Consider the following 23,985-nt stretch of genomic DNA (forward strand, 5'->3'; position numbering starts at 1 on the left):
TATTTTCTGGGCTCTTATGAGTGGTTTAACAAAAAAAAGCCAATAGGCGGAATTTCCTTTTTTCAAATCAGAGGTCAACTTTGAAGGCCTGTACAGCCACAAAGCTACAAGATCCAACTTGCTATCATACCATTTTATACTCCAGAGATATGTAGCTTTCAGAAAAATATAGTGAGAATTTGCCCCCCCAAGTGGTAGTGACACGCCCCTTTTTGGGCCTGTGGCTCATGGACTATAAGTATATTTCCATAGGTGGTAGCACAGGCAAGTGACTGCCTGCTGAACATTTCTGCTTGCCGCACCTCCGACGGTTCCATTGCGGGTAGCTGCAGGGACATCAGCCGGGAGCCACCCTTCATTGATGTTTCGCTCCATTAATCCCGGAACATCTCACGGTGGTGGAGCAACGGCAGGGACGTCTCCCTGCCGCCCCCTGCAGCTAACCCTAGGACCCTTGCTCTTCCCACTTCTGGTCCTTCCTTCTTAACTAAAGCCAGAAGCTTCCTTGTTCAGCCTCCTCGGCCAGGTCTTTCAGAGCCTCTCTGTGTTTGGGGCCTGTGATTCCCATGTTCTTCAGGGAGCACTGGGTGGATGCTCCCCCTACAGCCGACTTCCACCGGGTAGCTGACAGCTGACCATCTAGCCTCTCTGCATTCGGCTGTGAGGTCGAGGTACCGGTCGTTTTTCCTCTCAAAGGCTGCCTCCTTCTTCCCATGGGACAGTGAGCTCTGCCAAGATTACTGCCCGGGCTGTGGCAGACCAGAGAATAATGTCTGGTCGAAGGTTGGTTGTGGTGATCTCTTTTGGAAACCTGAGCTGCTGATTGAGGTCTACTCTCAGGTTCCACTCAGAACTGTCTGACAGGGCTGATCTCTGTGGCTGCGTGATGTTAGGGGCCCCTCCTCCCTCTCTGACAAAATGGATCGGCCGGCATAATGACTGTAATAGGCGCTCCCTGGCTGTTTCCGCCCTGCATACCTCCAGGATCTCCGCCAGCTTCTGCAGCGCCACCGGGTCAGTGCTATTTTGCAGCTTGACAGGACTCCTCTGAGCCATACCATACAAGAGTTAAAGTAATCTACAGAGATAAGAGTATTTCACAGCCAAAAAAAAAAACAAAGCAAAATACTTTGTATTAGCTGCCATTTGACAGTGAATTCCCGGAATTTCCGGCACCCTGCCAAGCAACCCCTGTAGTCTCCTCTCCTTCCTCCATACAGTGGAAACTTGATGGTCATATTAAATCTCTGTAAATGTATGTTCATCCCAAATCTTGTCAAAGTTGTTTGGTGTAAGGAGGCCATAAAATGAATTTTGAAACAATGTTGAAATTACAACCAAACTAAAGATCAATTTGATTTCAATGGTATTTCAATTGATATTAAACCTTAGTAAACCATTATTAATCTGGCAAAATATTGGGAAATTCCTATCCTGCTTCTACAGCCAGGATAAATTTGGCTAGGCCTAGGTATGTCTGATTTAGGCTACACAAGCTTGCATAAATAACCATTGACAACTTATCAGTTTGAAAAGCAAGTGCATTTATTCACTCTTCATCTAGAAAGTCACGCGTGCTGTGCTTTCCTGCCATCCATTCACTGATCCCCCACCATCCAGTAGCTGAGTGAAGCGGCACCTAACAGAAATAGAAGGGGGGGGGGGGGCAGCTGTTAGATAAATATGTTGAACTGAACAAAAAACTAACTGAACAAAAAACTAACAGCTAAGCCTACAATCAAGTCATTTTATGCCACAACCTACCACTCATACAAACGTTGTTCGAAACGAAGGCTAAGGTTCAGCCAGTGACTGTTTGCCATAGAAGGCCATTTCCCTCGTCAGGCCAGCTATCGTTAGGAAAGGCTGATAATTTGAGTGTGAAGCTAATTATTACTTCTAGCTGCTAACACTACCAATGCCACACAACCACAAAACTAGAAACATTCCTGAGGTCTAGCTAACGTAATATAACTTTATATAACTAACACCATTCAACCCTTTTATTAAATGTTCCCAAAAAAACCCTCCAGTGACTTCATCACTTTTCAAAGTTCAGCTCCTCCAGAAAACAACTAAATAATGGCAAAAATAATTTGCTAAAAATATTTTGTAAAAAATGGCCGTCTTCCTTGTCTCTCGCCTGCTCTCCAACTACGGATTCAGCTAGAGTGCATTGTGAAGTTTCAAAATAAAAGTACCTAATCGTATCTCTATCAAAATGATGTTTTTAATAATGACTAAATTGGCCCACTTTCCACTTTATACTTCCTTGGACTAAATTTGCCCACTTTTTGTTAACACATATTTAAAGCTATCGCTAGGGATAACATGAGGTTATGGGGTAAACTGAATTCTGTGATCTCGGTAAGGTGGACTGCGCCATGCGGTATCGGATTTTTTAAAAAGGCATTCAGAACTGTCATTTTACGGTTATTGTCCAATGTTTACCAGTGGTATTAAATGGTTCCAGAGTGTTGAGAACACATTCTCACCTGGACAAGGGGGAAAGTGCTGTGAGAATCATGTTCTTTGACTTCTCCAGTGCTTTTAACACCATCCAACCCCTCAGACTGGGTGAAAAACTCCTGCAGATGGGTGTGGACGCTCACCTGGTATCCTGGATTGCAGACTACCTGACAGAGCGGCCACAGTTCGACTGAAGAACTGCATCTCCGACACCGTGATCAGCAGCACTGGAGCTTCAGAATTCTATAAAACAAGACTTGACAAGGTAACGCCCCATCCCCCACATCATGTGGAAAGTATCGACTCCTCATGCACTGCAAAAACTGCTTATCTAACAAAATCTAACCAAGTGTTATTAATCTTATATCAAGATAAGAAAAACTAGTTGGTATTGTTTTCAGTATAAAGAGACTTACCTAGTGCTTTCTTGTGAAATCATTTGACTTAATTTACAAAATAATTCACTTATTTTAAGACATCTTATCTTGAAAACAAGCAAATTTGTCTGCCAGTGCGTTAAGCAAATTTGTCCTAAAAACAAGCAAAATTGTCTGCCAGTGCGTTGAGCAAATTTGTCTTGATAAGACTCCTTAAAATAAGTTAAAGTCTTCTTAAATTAAGTCAAAATGATCTTTTGAGAGGGCTCTAGGTAAGTCTTTTCATACTAAAAACTAGATTTAATATTTAAAATTAGATTTTTTAATCTTAATATAAGATCAATAACACTTGGTTAGAATTCATTTTTTGCAGTGCATGTGACGTGGTAAGACACTCCTACATCATGTGACATAATTGGAATGTTTCAGAATCTTCTGGAATGTACTGGAAGGCCATGCCTACTGACCCGTAACTGACCCATGACCTCTTGACCTTAGGGCCATCCATCATTTTTGACAGAAGGTGTATCCCTACACTCTCTAATATAAACTAAAACAACCACTTTCTATACAGGATTTTCCTTAATCTTTTTAGAAATCTATTACTGTGGACATCCGACCTTTATGTATATTATTCAAGCTAGTATTTCAGACACAGTCTGTAGTCACAGACTACTTCAGTAAGAAAAATATGGAATAAAATACATTGTAAAGTAGGATTTATTATGCAGAGTACACATCACCAAAATAACAATACATACATATATATATATATATATATATATATATATATATATATACACACACAATTTAGAATACATGTCACGTAAAAAAGAGTACATTTAACACAAGTGATTATTAAGATCAAAAATCTTACATTACCGGTAGTTTAAGTATAGAGTTTGACTTATTTTAAGACCTCTTATCAAGACAAATTTGCATTGGCAGCCAAATGTGCTTGTTTCCTTTATACATTAATGAGAGTCTGGTTTATTTTAATATGTTTTATGTCAAAATGATCTTACAAGAAAAAGCTAAGTAAGACTCTTTATATATTGCAAATACCAACTATATTTTTATTTAATTTTATATCCTTTCTTATTTACAATTACTAAAACATTTTTTTGAAACATTCCATCTTTTCCCCCAAAAAAATAAACGCAAACCCCATTTTCAAACTACATTCAAAGAATCTCTGAAACTCATATCAAACAATTTGAAATAAGTAAATGTGATTGATGTAGTAGCTTAAAGGATAATTCCGGTATTTAGCACTTTGAGTCCCTTTTCTGGTTTGTTTCGGATGAACTAGAGTGGTGGACACCGAAATTTTCCTGTCTCGACTTTTCTGACTCATTTTGAATCGACTTTGACTACTTCAGAGTGGCTGCCTACAGGCATGCACAAACATGTCCTTAAAACCAGTGTTGTGCCTGAACGCGTTCATTGAACGATAGTTCATGTTCATATTTTGGGCGAACTGAACATACTGTATTGCTGCCTGATGAACGTTACTGTGAACTCGTTCATTCTGGTGTCTGTGAACGGCACGCTCTCTCAGTTTAACTTCGTTCAATAGGGTGCCAGAATTCTATAGAGCCTTCCAGGCGAAAACCAGGTTAAAACACACCGTAAACAGGCCTTAATATGGCAGCATGTAGGCCACCACTACATGGTGGGCCGCGGTCCACAACGTGGACAATGCTGGTCTGCGGAGTGAAATTATTCCCGGGGCATCGTCTGATAACTTGCTGCGCAATTGATCAAGGAACCGTGGACAGAAAAAGAAAACAAACGTTTCTGCAATTAGTAGGATATACTTGTTAATTTGGTGTCATCAAACATAGAGGCATACAATTAAGTCGTGGTATGAGTGTTTATTCAATGCATGCATGTATGTCTGTGCAAGAAGCCACTCGATAACGTTGGTAGCAAAGCTCCGCTTCAACCTATTGGAAGGCTATTTAATTATGAAACAACATTTAATAGAACTATGTTGATTTATACTTCCATCCAAAGTCAAATTTGAATATAATGTGACCAAAAGCTATTCATTCATCTTAGTTAAAGATAGTTAAAGATCTCCAGATCAGTGATTTGCCTATCAGGGGGTCGTTTCTAGAAAAGTTAGCAACGACGTTGCTCAACCACCATGGTACGACGCAACTTGCGACCAAACAACGACACTGTTACACCTGTTTCCAGAAAGCATCGTACCTGTGTCGCAATTCGCTACCTCCGACGTTCGAACACCATAGTTCCAACAACGTTGTTGATGATGCAGCGATAGGCTACATATCATTGGTGGATAACAGTGGCAACGTGTAATACCCCACCCCCTAGAAATGTTCTGTCACGGCCTATGTCGACATGTTTCTAATCTAAACCGAGTGATTAATGCTGGTATTGTCATTGCCATCAGCCAAAACCTAAACCTATTGCAAGCATATAAAACAGTTAACTTAAGCAGACCAATATGAGTCATTATTTGTGTTAAATATATATGTGTTGGAAAAAATATATAGCCTGGACAAATATCTGGGTATCCCAAAGGTTATCAACTGTCTCGTGGCTTAACGGCAGCGCGTTGGTGCACTGTGCGCTCGGCCGGAGTTCGCATCCTTTCTCTTCTTTTCATCTCTGAGTAAGAGTAGGCCTACGAGACACAACAATAGGATTTGACCATACATATTTATGTATATAGTTACTCTACATCGAGAGACCATAGGTACAAGACATCAGTCAAAAACAATTTAATCTACGTGTCACACAGTTCACCTGCAGGTAGCGAGAAGCAAGAGGACAATCATCATAAGAAAATCGAACCTACAACGTTGGGATGACAAGTCTTCTGCTCTAGCCACTACACCATTTATCACTGCTGTTGTAAGAGTCTATGAAGATTATTTACTAAAAGCAAGGCAATACTCGAATGAACATAAATAGCAAGAATGAGCCAAGTAGGGGAGTCAGTGTCTTAATCAAAATTAAGCTACAGGATAGATCAATCATTGAGTCACAAGATAAACATCCACTTTGCAATTTTTGTTTAGGCGGTTGTGATTTTTGGTTAGGCGCTCTGGACACCAACAGGAACTACCAAGGAACGACACAAGTGCGACTGCCTAAGGGCAGTAGTTCAAACGACCAAACTTTGCGTCCTTGTTTGCGATGGAGAGTTCGAACTACCCTTTCTAGAAACACCAAATCCAAGAACGATGGAGAGTACTACCAAGGTTGCGACGCAAGTTAGCATACGATGCTTTCTAGAAACGGTCCCCAGATCCGCCATTTAGGCTACTATTCACAAAAGCTGGTGTTTTAAAGTGCATGTATAGCAATATAGTATAAAAATAATAATAATTGTGATACCATTATGATAATTTGATGGGGGGTGGGAGGAGGGGTGGGTTCATGTAGGTGGGCCCTATGACCCCAAGTATGCCTTGACTGAGCCTCAGGTCAAAGAAATTTGAGAAAGGCTGATGTAGACGACAAAGCAGCAAGGAGGCATCGTATCGCATCTTGAAGCATCGTATCTTGAATTTACCCTTGGGGATCAATAAAGTATCTATCTATCTATCTATCTGTCTGTCTATCTATCTATGATCCTATACAGAAGTTTTATGACAAGGTCGGTTAAAATGGGAAAAATCAAAATGTCGGTGTCCACCACTCTAGTCCCTCCAAAACAAACCAGAAAAGGGACTCAAAGTGCTAAATACCGGAATTATCCTTTAAGAAGCAAAATTGCTGTAGGCAGAGCAGAAATTTGGGTGGCCATTGCCTAACCCTGCCCACTTCTACAGTAGATCCAGATTCCAGACCCTAGCTTACAATCCTGGTAGATTCAAAACAATTTTACCTTGCAACACTCTTCCTACTACTAACCCTGTCCCTACAACTACTATAGCACCTGCAACACCTAGAGCTACATTTTTCAATCTTTCCAATTCAATCTGTCTCTTTGCCTTCTTAAACATATCGTTGGTATAGTGCTCGCTTCCTTTCCCTTTGTTAATTTCCATCATGTTCTCAATTTTCTGCAGGAGAGCAGTGACTTGACTTCTGCGTGTGTCTAAATTGTTAAATCCATGAAATCTGCCCCCACAGTCTGTAATGAGCTCTTTAAGCTCACTGCTCTCATCAATATATTGCTCTAAAGGATTACCTCTCAGCATATCATTGTGGGTGAAGAGTATTAGCGTGTATGCTAAAGCCTCCTTCCCAAAATGATCACAGATCCATTTCACTGCATCTTTCTCCTCCTTGTTGTATCTCACACCAACTCTTATCACTAGAAGGAACACATGGGGTCCAGGCACTGTCATGTAAATGCAGGCATGTAATGCACGTGTCAACTTTTCCTCTGTAAATTCTGTGTCATACACACCGGGTGTGTCAGTTACAGAGATGGTCTTGCTCTGTAACACGCTCTCTTCTATCCAACTCTCCTTTGTCACAGACTTAGGTGATAGATGACAGTCAAATGCTTCTCTATCCAGGATGGTGTTTCCTGACGAACTCTTCCCTGATCCAGTCTTCCCCACCAGCACAATCCTCAGATCAGCAGGCTGCACTGGTACTACAGTGTTAATAGACAATAGTTAAACATTCTGCTAAAAAAGGAGTAGTGATTGATACCATAATATGAGTAACATCAGCTATAAATGTGGCACAGACAAACAATGTTAAAGATTGTGGATTAGCCAATTAGGCTATACTTGAATGGAGCTAGCAAAAGGTCATAAGAACTATGTAGACCCTTGAGGTGACAGTACACCATTTATAAATGAGTTATAGACAATCAAATTGGTAGTATTTCTTAAGAAATATATATTTTAAAGCAAAAATATAGCAAGCAGCATTGAGGGACCAACAGTCAAGCAGGCTGGTGTTGCCATGGCAACTAAATGCTATTGCATCAGAAATGTAGTTGTAAGCATTCACAGTAAGTTTCATGTCAAGCAACGGAAGACTGGATGATATATAAAGTCACTTTCTGATTGGCTGTGATGGGCAAATTTATTTTGTGTCCTCAAGGTGTGTTCATGAGTCCATGTACCAAGTTTGGTTTTGATACACATAAGTGTTGCTAATTATAGCACCTTCAGTGGTCAAAGGTCACCAAATTTGTTTTGCAGCCTCAGAATGGTATCCCTACTCCACATTCCAAGTTTGTTTTAGAGACAGGAAAGTGTTGCTTAATTTAGCACTCTAGTGGTAAAAGGACACCAAATTTGTTGTTAAAATCTACTGTATTAAATTTTGGGTTTGGTTTTGATATGTGAAAGCACTGAGATATGAGCCTACTTCCTGCTCGTCGGCTCCGCCACTGATTTCAATTGGCTCTGAAGAGCAAACGGTTTTGAATATGGCTTAAAAAGCAAGGCAGGTATGATTTGAAGGTATGGGGTATGCTCTGTGCAAAAGTTGGTGGAGATCAGATCAAATGTGTGACCTGTGAAAACGTTTTAATTTTTTTGATGGAATCCTGTATGGCAGCCGGACCATTTACATTAACGTCACACGTTGCTTTAAAAAACTTTTAAGTGTTTTTGATCAAATCCAATATGGCAGTAGTTCCAACATGGGGGAATTGATATCATGGGATGAGTTGAATTCCACCTCATCCAAATATTCCAACAATACCTCAATGTTCATAATCAGGCTTACGGTTTAAGAGTTAAGTGCATGGACCAACACCAATTTTGACCCATTGATGCCGCCAGAGTGACCGACATGCAGACATGAAACTTGGTGAAAAGAATTTATTGTTGTTTGTGTTGTAATATCAATTAGCTGACAAATATTTTAAAGCAAAGAGAGAAAAGAAAATGTTTTACCGTAGAATTGATTGCCTTCGATGTTATGCTTCGTCTTGAGCATTGGACCTTAGAAGGTATTGTTTGTCAATATTTCAACAATGTGTTTCATAAAACACAAATATCAACAAACCATATCCTAACAAACCTGCTTAGAATTGTAGATGGAATATTTTAACCTAAATTAAAAGCATCATTATGACCAGTTTAACATTTATACTGATTTAATTTTAATTCATAACATACAACCAAATTTACATTGTAATTTCAGTGTTACAAAACATACCTCTTTTACCAGCCATCTTCAGTTCTATTCAGTCTAAGAGAAGAGTACAATACTTCATTAGAAGCAAAGTTTCTTTTAATGACCAACTGTCAAATACAGATTACACACTGGTACAAACAAGCTTTCTAAAATAACTCAATAAAAAAAATGGAGAATAACCTTGACTATCACAATAAGAACTGAATAATCCAATATCATATCATTATCCACTAGCAAGTACACACTGTTATTTTATTCTAAATAAAGTTATGCCGGGTCAGATAAAACAATTTCATCTCAGATTTTACTAAGATTTTATCATAGCTGATACATTTCTAGTGTCATGCTATATGAAAAGGTCGGGAATGACACCAAAAAAGAAATGTGTCCTGTAATGTGATTGTTATTGTATTCAACAGCTGATTTATGGTCTGCAATGTTCCACAACACCACAACAAAAAGTCTGGTATTCCAAAATTGTTGGTGATTATACAACAATTGGGTTCTATGGAACTATTTATTTGTTTCTGATTGGCCGAGAGACGTTCTATGAGTTGGAATATCCCTGGACCAGGGTTTCCGTTGTCCGGTAATTACCGGACATTGGCCGGAAAAAAAATGAAATGTCCGACAAAATTAAATCTCTCCGGTCAAATTGTCCGATTGAAATTGGCTAATAATCCCGTCCCCTAACGCAATCTGAATTTGAGAATAAGCCTTAATATGTAAACCTATATTATACGTCCTCTGGCTATTTTTTTAAATGAACTGGCTCTAGCGTTTGAAAAGTAAGCTATTAAACAACACGCATAGCCTATTCTGCATTTCAAATAGGAAGCGCACGCTTAAAACGTGGCGGTTCAAACATGGCCAGGCCCAGGCAGACTAGCCTTAAACGTTTTTTCAGAGGCCAGACGCGATGGATGATAAATTGGTAACGTCTGAAGCCTCAGATGTCCGGTCAACTCCACCACCACCAGATAAAAAGCAGAAGTGTCGGGCTTATGTCGGAATCAGTGACATTGGAAGTGGAGTTGCGGGGGGTGGTGCCGCTCCAATACACTGTCATTCTCCGTGTAGCCTACACTGGACATGCAAAGTGTTCTTTACCCAAAGCATACAGTAGGCCTATGCGTCTCTGTCTATGATCTGCAGAGTTAGGCCCTTCTCGACGAGGAGATTACCGGTCCGCGGATAATTTCTGGCACAATTAAACGGTATCATTGAACCGCGGCCGAAAGAAAAAGAAACGAAACATTTCCCAGAATAGGAAACATTTCTTAATTTATTGTTATCAAATAAAGAGGCATATAGTATTAGGGGGTAGTGGTGTGGGCGCTCATTCTTGTGTGTGCGCATCTGTGTAAGTTAAACAGCCACCACTGGAGATAACGTGGGTAGCAGCGGACTCTTGCTGTCCATGTAAAGATACTGGCTAGATCTTGTTAGGCATGTTTAAGTTAGGCTAATGAACATTCTACACAGCCTGATTATGTCATTCTTTAAGCTACATAGCCTGTCTCCAGTTTTCCTCAATTTGACTAATTAAGAAGCGATAATAGGATATTTGACCGGCATATCATCAAAATGTCCGGAAAACGATACCTCTGCCGGTCACTTTGACCGGCACCATTTTTTTCTAGCGGAAACTCTGCCCTGGACATTTTAACTCAGACTTTGCACAGCTAATAATAATATTTATATATTATAATATTTATATATTATAATTATAATTAGCTAACCGCTGCTAACGTGCTAGCATCGTCACGTCAGGCTGTGCACAGTAGTGTAACATTTATTCACCATAAATTAATAAAGTTGAGTGGTTCTGCAATGTAGACTATGTTTCCGTTTTTTTGCAGTACCATGTCCCTTACATGACATGGCCCAGTGTCCTTGTAACATGCATGCAGCAAACCTAGATATGAATGTGATTTCAGCCCGACTTTTAACATTTCTTTCAAGAAGACATTTAAACCACAAAGACCCGCAACGAGGGATCTGGAATGTTGGTTACCTAGCAACCAAGACGCTGTCTATTGAAAAGGGAACTATGTTTTGATGCGTAAGAACGATGTCGAAATTAAAATTTTTAAACAATAATGGGGTGTTTTCAGATTATTTAGTTTGTGGTAGAATTGTTGTATAAAAGCAATATAGCACCTCCGGCCTCGTGGCTACGGCTGAACAACACCCGTGGGAATATCCATGACCAACCCCACTCTCACTCATGCTATATTGCTTAAATGTTCTGACGCTGACAGTATGACGACATGTACTTGTTACTAGGGCACGTAACCCCCCTCCAAATGCATTTGTAAGTCTGCTGCACTTTGGGGCAAATTCTCCCATGTGCGTAAGAAAAAAAAGTGCACTCTTTAGCCTTTAACTCATTGAGTGCCAAAAACGTAATATTACATTTTTCCATCCCATGCATTGAGTGCCAAAAATGTTATATTACGTATTTGGCTTTTTTTTTTTAAATTACGAAACTTGACACTCTAACACACCTTATATGTGATTTTGGGAACTCTGTGATGAATGGAAATTGTTGTGTACGGATATACAAACTTCACTTCCCATAATGCCATGCGTTTAGGCGGGGGCTATATAAGGTAGAGTTCCCCCAATCAACGCTCTTCTCTACTGCAAGGAGACACAGAAAGCCTATGTGTATTATAATTATACAGTAGTTAATAAAGCCAAGTTTATTGTTCAGCACTTTCATGTCCGCCTCCATCAATGTGTATGCGTGCCCTCACTCGGACACAACAGAAATGAAATATATGACGATGGAAACTCATGAAAACGCACAATCTGGACATTTTATCTGGACATTTTATCATAACTCGGTTGCCGCTTTGGGTCGAATCAGTGACGCAAGCACGTCAGCTCAAAACCAGGCCATTTTCGTGGGTCTATCACTAGGTGGCAGTCTCGCCAGTTCTCGCTAGGTCACTTCCCCTTCCTTTACAGGCAACACTTCATATTTCATTTAAGACGTTATATCTCCATTTCTAGAAAAAAAGCGATTTTGATGAAAACTAGCCACAGTTTAGCTTGCGATTTCTCAGGAACAGAAGCGTGTAGAAATACACGGTTTGCACCCACTGAGAGCTTAAAGTTTCACCTTTCAAACGAGCCATTGTATGTTTTTATAGCATAACATAGAATATGCTGTGGCTGTACAAAAATCATCAACAATGGTCTAGATTGCTGGCACTCTAGGACAAAGCTTCCGAAAACAGCTTGGCATTCAATGAGTTAACAGCCTACTATTTTACTGGTTTATTTGACAAATAATCTATATGCTTACTCTATAAGCACCTTATGTCTGTCTATTGTCCAAGATTTCACAATACAAAGAAATAGACTAAACGATTTACTCTGAGCGCCATTCTCAATTCACAACGTAACTCATTTGATTAATGCATGTACCTGACAAATGCGGGACGTCCCCCGGATCTTATGCGGACATTTACAACATCCCCGATTGGTCCATAACATCATGTTCTCTAGAGGAGATGCTACGGGATATGCCCATTAAAAATCATATTAGTTTATACAGAAAAAGACACCGTAGATGTGAAAGTATCATATCCTAGCCCGGTATAAAGGTCTATACTATCACTACAAAGTCTCGGAGATGTCCTTTAGACATCCCGAACACAGGTCCGCGGGACGTCAAGGGAACCCCACACAATGAGGTGACGTTCGCCAGGGAACCTTTAGGGGACGTCGCCGGGACTTTATTTTGTTCACTGGGTAGTCTTTAACTTATACACAGGAAAAATGCACTAACTGGCAGAAATTAATAAAGCCATTGCAGCCGAACAATTTTGGAATTTGCACTGAGATGTTGTCGGGTAGCCATTTAATATTCCGCCATCAGATATTCCTAACAGGTGTTTCAAAATATCTGGGAACTTTCCGGAGCTCTGATTGGCAGCGAATAGCTACAGATCAATTGACACAATCATTGAAGTAGGCTGTATTATGGGCCAACAGCAAACAGGACTTTTTCAGCACGTATCAAACCATGTAGGCTAGCAAAATGAACACCTATGTAAATAGACAAAACACTCGCATCAAAGCAGGGTGACTTCTTAGGACTTGCGAGTGCTGTCAAACCGATCATATGCGGTTTGCTCATATGTGGTGTGGTGGTGAAGTGCAGTCATGCTGCGTTCAAGAGCGTAGGGTAGGTCTACGTCCAGTAGTAGCCTATATTTAACATCTTTAATGGTAAGAGATCACACAGGGATGGATAATGAGCGTTGTTTAAGATTAAATTTCAATGCCAGACACCTTCAGATATGTGACCAGCCATATGAAAACCAGCCACATGTCTCCCCAGAGACATTTTGAGTTATTCACAGATTCTGAAAGTGTAGTTTCAAAGCTATCCAATGATGTCTCACCCATGGAGACTCTGAAAACCTTTTACTGAGAAAACTGGCCTGATAGATTTGCAAATTGTCCCTTCACCTGAGTCAAAGGAAAGACAATTGTGCTCATTTGCATCTCTTTGAGATAAGCCCTCCTCTACAGATGTCACACTGTGACATCTGTTATCTGTAGCCCTTCCCCCTACAGGTGTCACTCGTCCGGACAGAAAGTACTGTTGCTGTTGCCATCAACTGAGAGCAGTCTGCTGGCAAAGTGGCAAGGTCCTTTTGAGGTGCTTCGCCGAGTTGGTGAAGTTACCTATGAATTTGCCAGGCAGACGTCGCTCTAAATAGACCTTCCACATCAATCTGCTCAAAGAATGGATAGACCGACCATCGTCTGACATCAAAGACCAGCTGTGGGCGCGGACTGTGGAAGAGGAAGAAGAGCCGTTGGAGCAGTACTTTCCCACTGCGGGCGGCGAACGTCACCCACCTTACACCTGAACAACAGGAAGATCTGCGTAAGATCATCCCCAGAGGCCTGTTCAGTGATGTCATTGCACACGACATCCGACAGACTTTTATAGGTCCCATCCACCAGAGTTCCAGGACGACTGATCCCCGCACTAAAACAGGAGGTGGAGGCGATGCTTAGTGGGTGATTAGGCCGTCGCACAGTGAGTGGTGCAGTCCCGTGGTCCTGGTGCCGAAAAAGGACGGCAAACTCCCCTTCTCTATCGACTTTTCTAAACTGAACGGAATTTCTGCTTTCGACCCTTATCCCACTTCTGGGGAAGGCTGAGTTTCTCAGCACTCTCGACTTGTGTAAGGGGTACTGGCAGGTACCACTCTCCCCGCAAGCAGAGGAGCTGACGGCCTTCAGAGCTCCATCTGGCCTTTCAGAGTTCCAGGTCATGCCCTTTGGACTACACGGATCAGCAGCAAGTTTCCAGCATCTCATGGACGAGGTGCTAAGCGGTGCTGAGGACTACGCTGCTGCATACATTGACGATGTGGTGATTCATAGCTCATGGGAGGCGCATCTGGGGCACCTGGGAGACGTCTTCCGGAGGATTCATCAGGCCGGGCTGGTAGTCAACACCAGCAAATGCCAGCTTGCCCGGTCCGAAGTGTGCTACCTTGGGTACGTCCTGGGTGGTGGCACTATCCGTCCTCAAGTCAGCAAGGTGGACGCCGTCTGCAGCTGCCAGCCGCCCACAACCAAGAAGGGCGTGAGATCCTTTTTGGGACTGGTCGGCTGGTCCAGGCGCTTCATCCCTAACTTCTCTAGTCGAGCTGTTGCCTTGACTGACCTCATTCATAAGACCAGTCCTAACAGTCCTAAGGTGTGAGGCAGCTTTCCAGGATTTGCAGGAGAGCATGTGCCATGAGCCGGTGCTGCAAAGCCCTGACTTCTCCTTGCCCTTCACAGTGCAGCCATGGCCTAGGGGCTGTGTTGCTGCAAGGTGAGGGGGAGGACAAAAGGCCCGTGCAATATGTGAGCCACAAACATTTTTCTCGAGAGACCCGCTACTCCACCACAGAAAAGGAGTGTCTCGCCATTAAGTGGGCACTAGCCTTAAGTACTATTTGGTGGGGAAAGAGTTTGCACGATGAACGACGTCCCGGGGACCCTAAAAAATGCTTCCGGGACACAATAGAATTATGTCTGGGACAACTCTGGGACAGTAGAAAAAATGGCAAAGCAAATGTCTAACTAGAAAAGCATTTCCTGAAGGAAATACAGTGCATGAAAATGCAAAAATATGATGAGTTCATATAGTTAAATTATTTGCTTGGTAGATAAGGTTTACTATAGTTGGAATGACTGAACAGTTAAATAGGTTGATAATTGAAATGGTTAAATTATTTAGGCAGATAGTTGACGATAACTAACAGTTGGAATGGCTCCAATGTTTGCTAGCAGTTATGCTAACTATGCTAACAAAGATAATAATGTTAACCAAGTAACTATGCTAACTAGCATGCTAGCAATGTTAAAATGTTAACTATGTTAACCATATGACTTAGCTAACCTGGCTAATCATTTTTATTAGTTATGATAACTATGCTAATTAGCATGCTAACATGCTAATTATGCTAACCATGTGACTTAGCTAACTTCACTTATCATTTTTAACAGTTATGCTAACTATGCTAACTAGCATGTTAACATGCTAGCATGCTAACTATGCTAACCATGTGACTTAGCTAACTTAGCTAATCATTTTTAGTAGTTTTGCTAAAATGCTAACTAGCATGTTAACATGTTAGCATGCTAACTATGCTAACCATGTGACTTAGCTAACTTAGCTAATCATTTTTAACAATTTTGCTAAAAATGCTAACTAGCATGCTAACATGCTAACTATGCTAACCATGCTAACTAGCTTACAGTGGGTAGGAGTCATAGTTGATGACAAGTAACAGTTACAATGGCTGAACAGTTAAAAAGTTCAGTAGTTTAAAGGGTTAAATTGTTTAACAGTGAAATATTGTAGTGAGGACTTTTATTTTGAAACAGTTTTTGGCAGAGGAAGCAGTTGGACAGGATGTGTAGTCTTAATAGGGCCAGTTTGTATGCTTAAAGCCTGAGACTGGCAGTTGATGCAGCTGGCCCGAACACCTGCCATAGGATTCTAATTGCTTAACGGCAGTCTTAATAGAGCCATATTGTATGCTTAAAGCCTGAGACAGAGTATATAGTTTAAAAGTTAAATGTAGATAGTGTAATGGATGTTGATAGACAGAAAGTTGAATGGATGTTGATAGGCAGATTGTTTAATGGATGTTGATGGATAGTTTAATGGGTGGATGAGTGAATGGTTTGAAGAGGATGAATGGATAGAAAGTTGGAGGAAATGTGTCTTATATCCTTGTAGAATGGAGAGACCAGGGGGTCAAGAGCGTGCAGATTAGCTTCGGCATGTTAGCATACGCCATTTTCAAATATGGCGCTGCATGGAGCATTTGGAACCAGCTCCATGCACGAAAATCCGTGTTGGGCACGAGCTCTCATGCGCGTACATGTTAGTGGGCGGGTACCTATCCGGCGGCTACAGCCAAACGTTATTCAGTGCGTATTTCTTGAGGATCCTATGAGAAGACGTGCATATTATGGTTGTTTATCCATCATATGACAAATAAACAAATAAAGAAAATTGTATTGATCGTGTTTCGTTGTTGTTTGTCCCGAACAAACATAGCCTAAACATGATTAAAGACAATAAATTACATAACAGCGGCATAAAGACCTTGTCTTGTTACACCATGGGTCTCCAACACGTTGCTCTCAACCTATAGCCGACCCCTTTGGAGCTTGCCAGAGGCTGAAGCACTAGGCTACTATATTTAAACACAATTATTGCCGCATGGCATTCCAGCCTACGAATTTATTAAAAAGTAAACCATGCATAATTTAAAAAAAAACTCAGTTTAGGCTACTTCGCTATGCAATAAGGTTTCCATTAGAGCACAGCGCACGTTCAATGAATGAAGGAAAGGCCTTGTCTCGCAATAAACAGCTGGAAATTCCAACACTTTTTCAACTACACAAAACTTTACAGTGATCATCAAATACCCTCTAGATTTAAATGCCCATCAGTCTCAACATTTAGCTATATAATAAAAGTCAAAAAGTAAATTAAATCCCATACCAAAACCGAAAATCGTCTGCGTTTGATAGCCTGGTATGCCGCTCCAAACAAAACGCATGTCTCACAATAACGTACAATGTAAGAAATAAAGGTCTGCCTTGAATAAGCCTACCTCAAATAAATACCTGTGCTTTGCAGCCTAAGTAAATAGCAGACCCTGGACATAATTTAGGATTTACGGAAAGTATGCAATCATACGATGTTGGACGCCTGGCGATGATCTGGCCGTCTGTGCCTCTGACACCGCTGCCTCATTTGGATGGTAACTCCACAGGTGAGCGCGAAGATTGGATGTCGTGGATGCGTAAGTAAACTGTTTTTTGCTGAGTCCGCAGACAACATTCTCTTTAACCGTTACTTTACCATCTGCGGTGTACAACTCAAAGTAAAGACCACATTTTAGATGAGTTGGGGACGTAATTGTCCGCTCAGGCTGACCGTTCTGTGCGTTATCTTCAATACTATCTTCAATATTATTTTCAAAACAGGGTGGCTATTGAGGGCTCTGGCTCCAGTCATTATTGTGGCTACTGGCTATTATTGGCTTGATTTGGTCATGGGCCAACGCTAAAATACGTTTAGAGCACCCGCTGAGATGGCAAACAATAAAATAAAAAACAAACTAATCATAGACTGTAAAAATGCGCTACACTTGGCACTAAAAACCGAATAGTTTATTTATAGTTCGACTACGGATATTTCACGTCATGTTCGAATGCATATTTGCAGCAGGACAGCAGGCAGACCCACTGATCTATAATAGATCAGTGAGGCAGACCGCTCTTAGTTAGAGCCGCTGTGTTATCCAATGAAATTAAGTTGCGCTTCAGGCCGACTCCACTCGGACTCCATGCGCGTTCCCGATCGATCAACTTTTTCTTCTTCTTGTTATGAGGCAAGGACTGTATGTGCATTATCGCCACCCTCTTACTGGAGGATGACTCTCTTTTTACAGAATATCCAATAAAAATCGACGTTGGTCCATGCGTCATTTCCAGCTTTGTAACTTGGCGCATGGTCAGAGCCGACTGGCGCTGGATCCGAACCCCAGTGTTCAAGATGGCGTTGACTATGAATTGGCCGGATTTACTAGCCTAGCCTCCACCATTCATTTGTATGGAGGGCGGGACTTAGTCACTCTCTCCAGTTATATATAATACCTCCATGGGAGAGACAGAGAGAGTTGGTCTAGTTCAGTAGAAAGCAGTTGATACAGGTGCAATCAGTTGAACTGATTCTTTGATGGGGCCTAGATGAGCAGCTGGAAGATGATACCAGGTGCAAATCAAGTTAATTAGTCCATTGTGATGTCATCAGCCCATGTTAAGTCTATGGGGAAATTTTGAGCAGTTTTTAATTAATAGTTTAAAAAGTATAAAAGTTACAAAGATGAAAAATACAAAGCCCACATGTCATAAGTAAGACCTACGCAACGCAGTTTGAATGAAGTTTCTACGTTAAACGGTTGAAGCTGCATTAACTGCGTTAGAAGAAGAAGAAGAAGAAGAAGAAGCCTAGGAAGAACAGTAGAGTGCATTTTCATGCACTCTAAATAGGTACTTTTTTCCTAAACTGTTCACATAGGAATCTAAATGTATCTTTCTCGTCTGAATAAAATTATACAAAATTTGACCTGGCGTAACGGGCAGTTGGCAAGAGCAGCATTAGCCAGCTGATCTGTAAAGAAGCGGTTTTGTACACGCAGCCTTACAACACTGTTTAGGCTACTGCTCTTCAAATCACTGTAGGCTACAATGTTATTTTTGGTACAAATATAGTAAGATACCCAAATGGGCTGGGTGCTTGTGTTTCCTTAGGAATCCACGTTATTGGTTAAATGAATATTAAGTGACTCATAGGCCGACACAAAAATAGGGCACGGGCGGTAGGCCTGATGGGTCACTTTCCGATATAGAGGTTAACTTACCTAACTAGCAGGCAGGTAAATGGCATTTGTTTTCATGACATTGTGAACATTTTTGACTGATAGTGTAAAGGCCTAAGGTTACACTGGTGTTCGAAAAAAACGAGATGACAGTCCTCTCTGACTAAACGCTGTGTGTTTTCTGTCAAGGATAGACAAACGTTACCAATATCATGCTAAGCTTAATAGCCTACTGCAACTGAGATTTGACAAAACGATAGTGTTGCAAGGTAGCCTATAACAATGAAAACAGTTATTTAAGTTAGCATTTGACATTTTGCTGTGGCAGTTCTAAGGCTAGGGGTGTCCAAACTGCGGCCCGCAATTCACTTTAATCCGGCCCGCCGAGCATTAGTTTATCATAGATCCGACCCGCCACGCACATCTGGACTGCCGAGCATTTAATTAGGTTATCATAGGCCGCTTGCTATTTTTTCCAGCAATAGACGACGTTGTGGTAAACTTTAGGCTACTGCAAACCGCTTAACACTTTTCTTAGAGAATGTTTACACATTTTATGTCAAAACAGCTTGTATATATAAGTATATATACTTTTTTGATCCCGTGAGGGAAATTTGGTCTCTCCCAATCGGTGAATTAGTGAAACACAAACAGCACACAGTGAACACACAGTTAGGTGAAGCACACACTAATCCCGGCGCAGTGAGCTGCCTGCTACAACGGCGGCGCTCGGGGAGCAGTGAGGTGTTAGGTGCCTTGCTCAAGGGCACTTCAGCCGCGGCCCACTGTTCGAGGCTCGAACCGGCAACCGGCAACCTGTTAATTAAGTGATGCATTATTACTGATATTTATGCTGTTTATTATGTAGAATGGGAAAATACAAGAACTTGAATTTGGGACACTGGTGTTTAAGTCCGGGACAGTGCCAAGTAGAATTTGGAACAGCTGTGGGACACTGAGAATTACTCGCTGGCACCTGTTCTTGCAGCCTTATAAATTTACTGTGAGGTACAGGGCTGGTAAGGACAATACAATACGACTTTCTGTCGCGCCACGAGATGGACGCTCCTTCTTAAGGGGGGGGGGGGGGGGGGGGGGGGGTGTGACAGGCACATACCCACCGTCACGGTAGCGTGGAGCTACCTTTATCATACAAACGGATTGAGTGTAATTGTTACCTGTGTGTGTTTGTCTGACGTGTCTATGTGTTCAGTTAAACCTCCATACTGTTTTAAAGTCATTTGTTAACATTGTCATTCATCATACACCTCTGCCGTAATCCCGTAGCTGTTTTAATTAGTCGACATTACCATCTAACACTACAGTGATTTATTGCATGCTTCCAACCACTATCATTACATCGCTTACTGTTTACAATGATTTACTATTCACGTCACATATTCTGTTGAAATGACCACGCAACACAAATGTCTTTGTCTTAACTGTTCTGTTTATTTAGCTCAATAGATACATGTGTTATCATAGCGTTATGTTTGTCTTACCGGTGTTTCGTCTTGTCTCGTCCTGTTTGTATAAAATAATCTGTCCGCGACTGTTCTGTTTAAATGTCGTTGAAACCTCCGGGTCAACGGAAGTGATTCAAAGTTTAAAACATTAAAAATGTTCGCTGTTTTATATACATTTTTACTATGTCAAACTGAGCAAGGTAATGAATTATATTTTATGTTTATATCTAGTGTATTAGATTGATAGCTGTATTAGCTCTTTCATGGTTGCTTACCTGAACCCCCCCTTTCATTTGTTTTATGTTGGTATGTGCAGGGACGTGCACAGGAATTTTGAGGGGCAGTTTCTCTGACCTAAATATATACACAAAGAAGTAAAACACTGAAATACAGCACTCAATCACCTTATATCATTATTATTTTAATGCCCACTAGTGTTATTTATGTTCTGCTCAGGCAAGATCTTTGAAATGACCTCTAAAATTGCCTATGTTTTTTTAAATTACAATTATTTAGCATGCAGCTCTTTAATCCTGTATTTTCTAGCATGGTCCTCTCATCTCATATTTGGTGATCCATCTCTATGTGCCTCCTCCTGGTCCACATTTTCCTCACATGTGCTCCTCATCTTAAATGCAATGTAATGAAACATTGCCATTAGGCTAAAATATGTGTCTGATTAAAAATTTGTCTACACAGTGTCATGTCATCTTTATCACAGTGCAAAGTCTCTGTCTCACCTGCTGGTTGGCTTGCAGTGCACCCTTATATACCCTTATAGAACTTATATGCTGCCCACTGCTGTTGTAACAGCCGAACACACAACAGGTTCTTCCCGACATCGTAAGCCAAAAAACGAAGGGAAAAAAAGACGATTTGTTCAACTCCACAGGTAGCTATCACAAACGTTAGCACCGACTTGTCAACTAGTACGAGCTACGGTGCCTAACCCGCAGTAATGGCACTGCCCCCGCCGGATTCGTCTCAGCGCATGCGCAGTCTTGATCTCGATCTATGTTTCTTTTCTCAACAAGTAATGCCTGTGAATGCGGCGATGACGTATTTTGACAGTCGAGCCACTTGTGCGAAGTCATACTCATACCAAAGAAAGCCAACTGTAAAGTTTGATATCGTTCTTGTAATTTTTTATTTCATTTTTTTTTTCATCCGTATTCTGATGGATAAAATACACACTCTTTCGAGAATTCACAAATATTTATTTTATGCACAACTACAGACAAATACGCACGTGTATCAAATCTATGGACACAAATATTTTGACAGCTATCTGTCTCCATAGACTTTCACTTTCGGTGCCCGAATGGAAGTGAACAAGGCTTTGCGATTTTTTTTAATCTAGGCCTATTTGAAATTCTGCATCCACTGTAGGCTACAATTTATTTATTTATTTTTTCCCATTGGAAGGGCAACATGAGTCAAGAAGGGCATATGGGCAGTTGCCCGGGCAACCTGAGCAACCCCTCTGTGCACGTCCCTGGGTATGTGCCAATCTTAGTGGTGGTTCTCAGGCCTATTTATACTGTGTCTGTCAGTATATGGGCAGGGCAGTAAGTGACAGGACATGAGTCCTATTTGCTCTGTGGTGACTTGTTAAAGTCTGATATTATTGCCGGCTACAATTATTGTATTGTTTGACTATCATGTCAATTTTTTTGTTTATTTTCTTCTATTTTTTTCTTTTGTTTATTTGTATTATCCTAATTGCCAAATATTGGCCTTATTTGGGAATAAATAAAAATCCCATCGTCAAACTTACTCCTCTGCGTCCTCCTGAGTGTGACCAACAAGACTGCACTTCCTCATTTTACCCTTCAACAAGCACCATTTATATCATTCAGACACACAGAATACATTATGCAATATGATGGTGTCAAATGGTGTAAAAAACAGGAAGGAAAACAAAACAAACAAAAAACAAAAAATCACACTTTTGCCTGATTACTCTCCTCTACTTGTGGAACTGAGGACATTAGATCTGATATTTGTGCTACTGTGCTTACCCATAGGTTGGTAGTTGATGATTTGGCTTTGTTAATCCTTGCTGCAGAAAGCTCAAGCATAACTACACTGCAAAAAATGAATTCTAGCCAAGTGTTATTGATCTTATATTAAGATTGAAAAATCTATTTGGTATTGTTTTTAGTATGAAAAGACTTACCTAGCGCCCTCTCAAAAGATCATTTTGACTTAATTTAAGAAGACTTTAACTTATTTTAAGGAGTCTTAACAAGACAATTTTGCTCAATGCACTGGCAGACAAATTTGCTTGTTTTTAGGACAAATTTGCTTAACGCACTGGCAGACAAATTTGCTTGTTTTCAAGATGAGATGTCTTAAAATAAGTCAATTTTGTTTTAAATTAAGTCAAATGATTTCACAAGAAAGCGCTAGGTAAGACTCTTTATACTGAAAACAATACCAACTAGTTTTTATTTATCTTGATATAAGATTAATAACACTTGGTTAGATTTTGTTAGATAAGCAGTTTTTGCAGTGTATGTCTAGAAAACAGGCTAACCACTGTTTTATACAAAGCGAGTCAGGGGGAGCCAGCGAATAATCTTGGTGTGTCGCATGTGTTTTAAAGTATTTGTTTTATTATCTGATCATTTTTGTGACAGGTTTTACTTAGGTACTTTCCAAATGGACGCCATTGTCAGACACCAGTTAAACCTGTTTCTAATTTGCCTTACAAACAAGACACATACCTCACATATAAGATTATCCGTTTGGATATCTAACATAGGGTCGTACATGCTACACTGCAGATCACGGTCTGAAAGGCTAACAAAGTTCTACATTTTGTAAAAATATTACATTGCCATAAAAAAACATTGAAAAACAACTCTCCAGCTGATAACAACTAGACTCGACATCTTTTTTAGTCTTTGTTGCTGGTTTGTTGTTGTGAACACAAATTCATTCATATAATTATTTAGAACTATTTAACCCCAATTTACTTATGACCATTTAGATGGTAAAATGTAATCACTACTTACATTAGTGCAGTCTTGGTGTTTCAACAAATTCTTCCTGTCTCTCTGTGTCCTTGCCTGGTATTTGGTATTGTACAACGACGTTATATGTAGGTGTGCACCAAATGGGTGTGGCTTATCCTGTCTCTTTCCTTCAAAATGAATCTAAGCAGTGAAGCCAGTAGAAACTGTAAATCACACAGGCACCAAACTAGATTGTAAACACTCTTGGGCTTGCAACTGCAGCCACCGCTGCCTCAACTACACACGCTGTTACCAGGGCACCACCAACACCCACACCTGTGGCTGCCCCGATACCTGCAGAAGCTGATCCCCTTTACAAGGTCCCGTCCTGTCCCTTCATCCTCCTCCTCTCAGATCTGTCTCTCATATTCTCTCTTTCCTCTTTCTCCTCCTTCCTTATTTTTTTCCTGATGTACCTTGTACATTTCATTGGTATAGTACTTTTTACCATTTTCCTTCATCTTTTTCCTTCAAAATTTTCTCCACCAAATTGTCTACTTGTATATGACTAATGTTAAGCCTCTGCAGTTGTAACAGTGTGTAGTTGAGGCAACGGTGGCTGCAGTTGCATGTCCTGCACAGGGGCGGAGCCAGAGGGGTGGCACAGGCCACCCTTGAAATTCGATTGGCC

At 40.8% G+C, this 23,985-nt stretch overlaps 1 protein-coding gene and 1 long non-coding RNA gene across 2 annotated transcripts; both read right to left on the reverse strand.

Moving 5' to 3' along the window:
* Nucleotides 1-690: 690 nt before the first annotated feature.
* On the reverse strand, nt 691-8,017 carry LOC143117959 (GTPase IMAP family member 9-like). Its single transcript, XM_076279302.1, has 3 exons — nt 8,011-8,017; nt 6,755-7,431; nt 691-1,047 (listed from the first exon to the last, which is right to left on the reverse strand). The coding sequence occupies exons 1-3, from the start codon at nt 8,015-8,017 to the stop codon at nt 691-693; spliced, it is 1,041 nt and encodes a 346-aa protein (XP_076135417.1).
* A 673-nt stretch (nt 8,018-8,690) lies between these two features.
* LOC143124334 (uncharacterized) lies at nt 8,691-23,418 on the reverse strand. The gene is made up of 3 exons (XR_012987026.1): nt 23,355-23,418; nt 8,958-8,990; nt 8,691-8,740 (listed from the first exon to the last, which is right to left on the reverse strand). It is a non-coding gene; the product is annotated as an uncharacterized LOC143124334 (long non-coding RNA).
* Between the last annotated feature and the right edge of the window lie 567 nt (nt 23,419-23,985).

This window comes from Alosa pseudoharengus, unplaced genomic scaffold, assembly GCF_046254945.1.
Source record: "Alosa pseudoharengus isolate Yale_2024_CS ecotype anadromous, Long Island Sound unplaced genomic scaffold, YU_APseudo_1.1 YU_APseudo_1.1_scf_1, whole genome shotgun sequence".
Classification (NCBI taxonomy): Eukaryota; Metazoa; Chordata; class Actinopteri; order Clupeiformes; family Clupeidae; genus Alosa; species Alosa pseudoharengus.

Bases quoted from the DNA above. Each gene is read 5' to 3' on its own strand.
- LOC143117959 (XM_076279302.1), bottom strand. The intron at 1,048-6,754 runs GTAGTTGTAGGG...GGTATGGCTCAG, and splicing joins TAGGTGTTGCAGGTGCTATA to AGGAGTCCTGTCAAGCTGCA.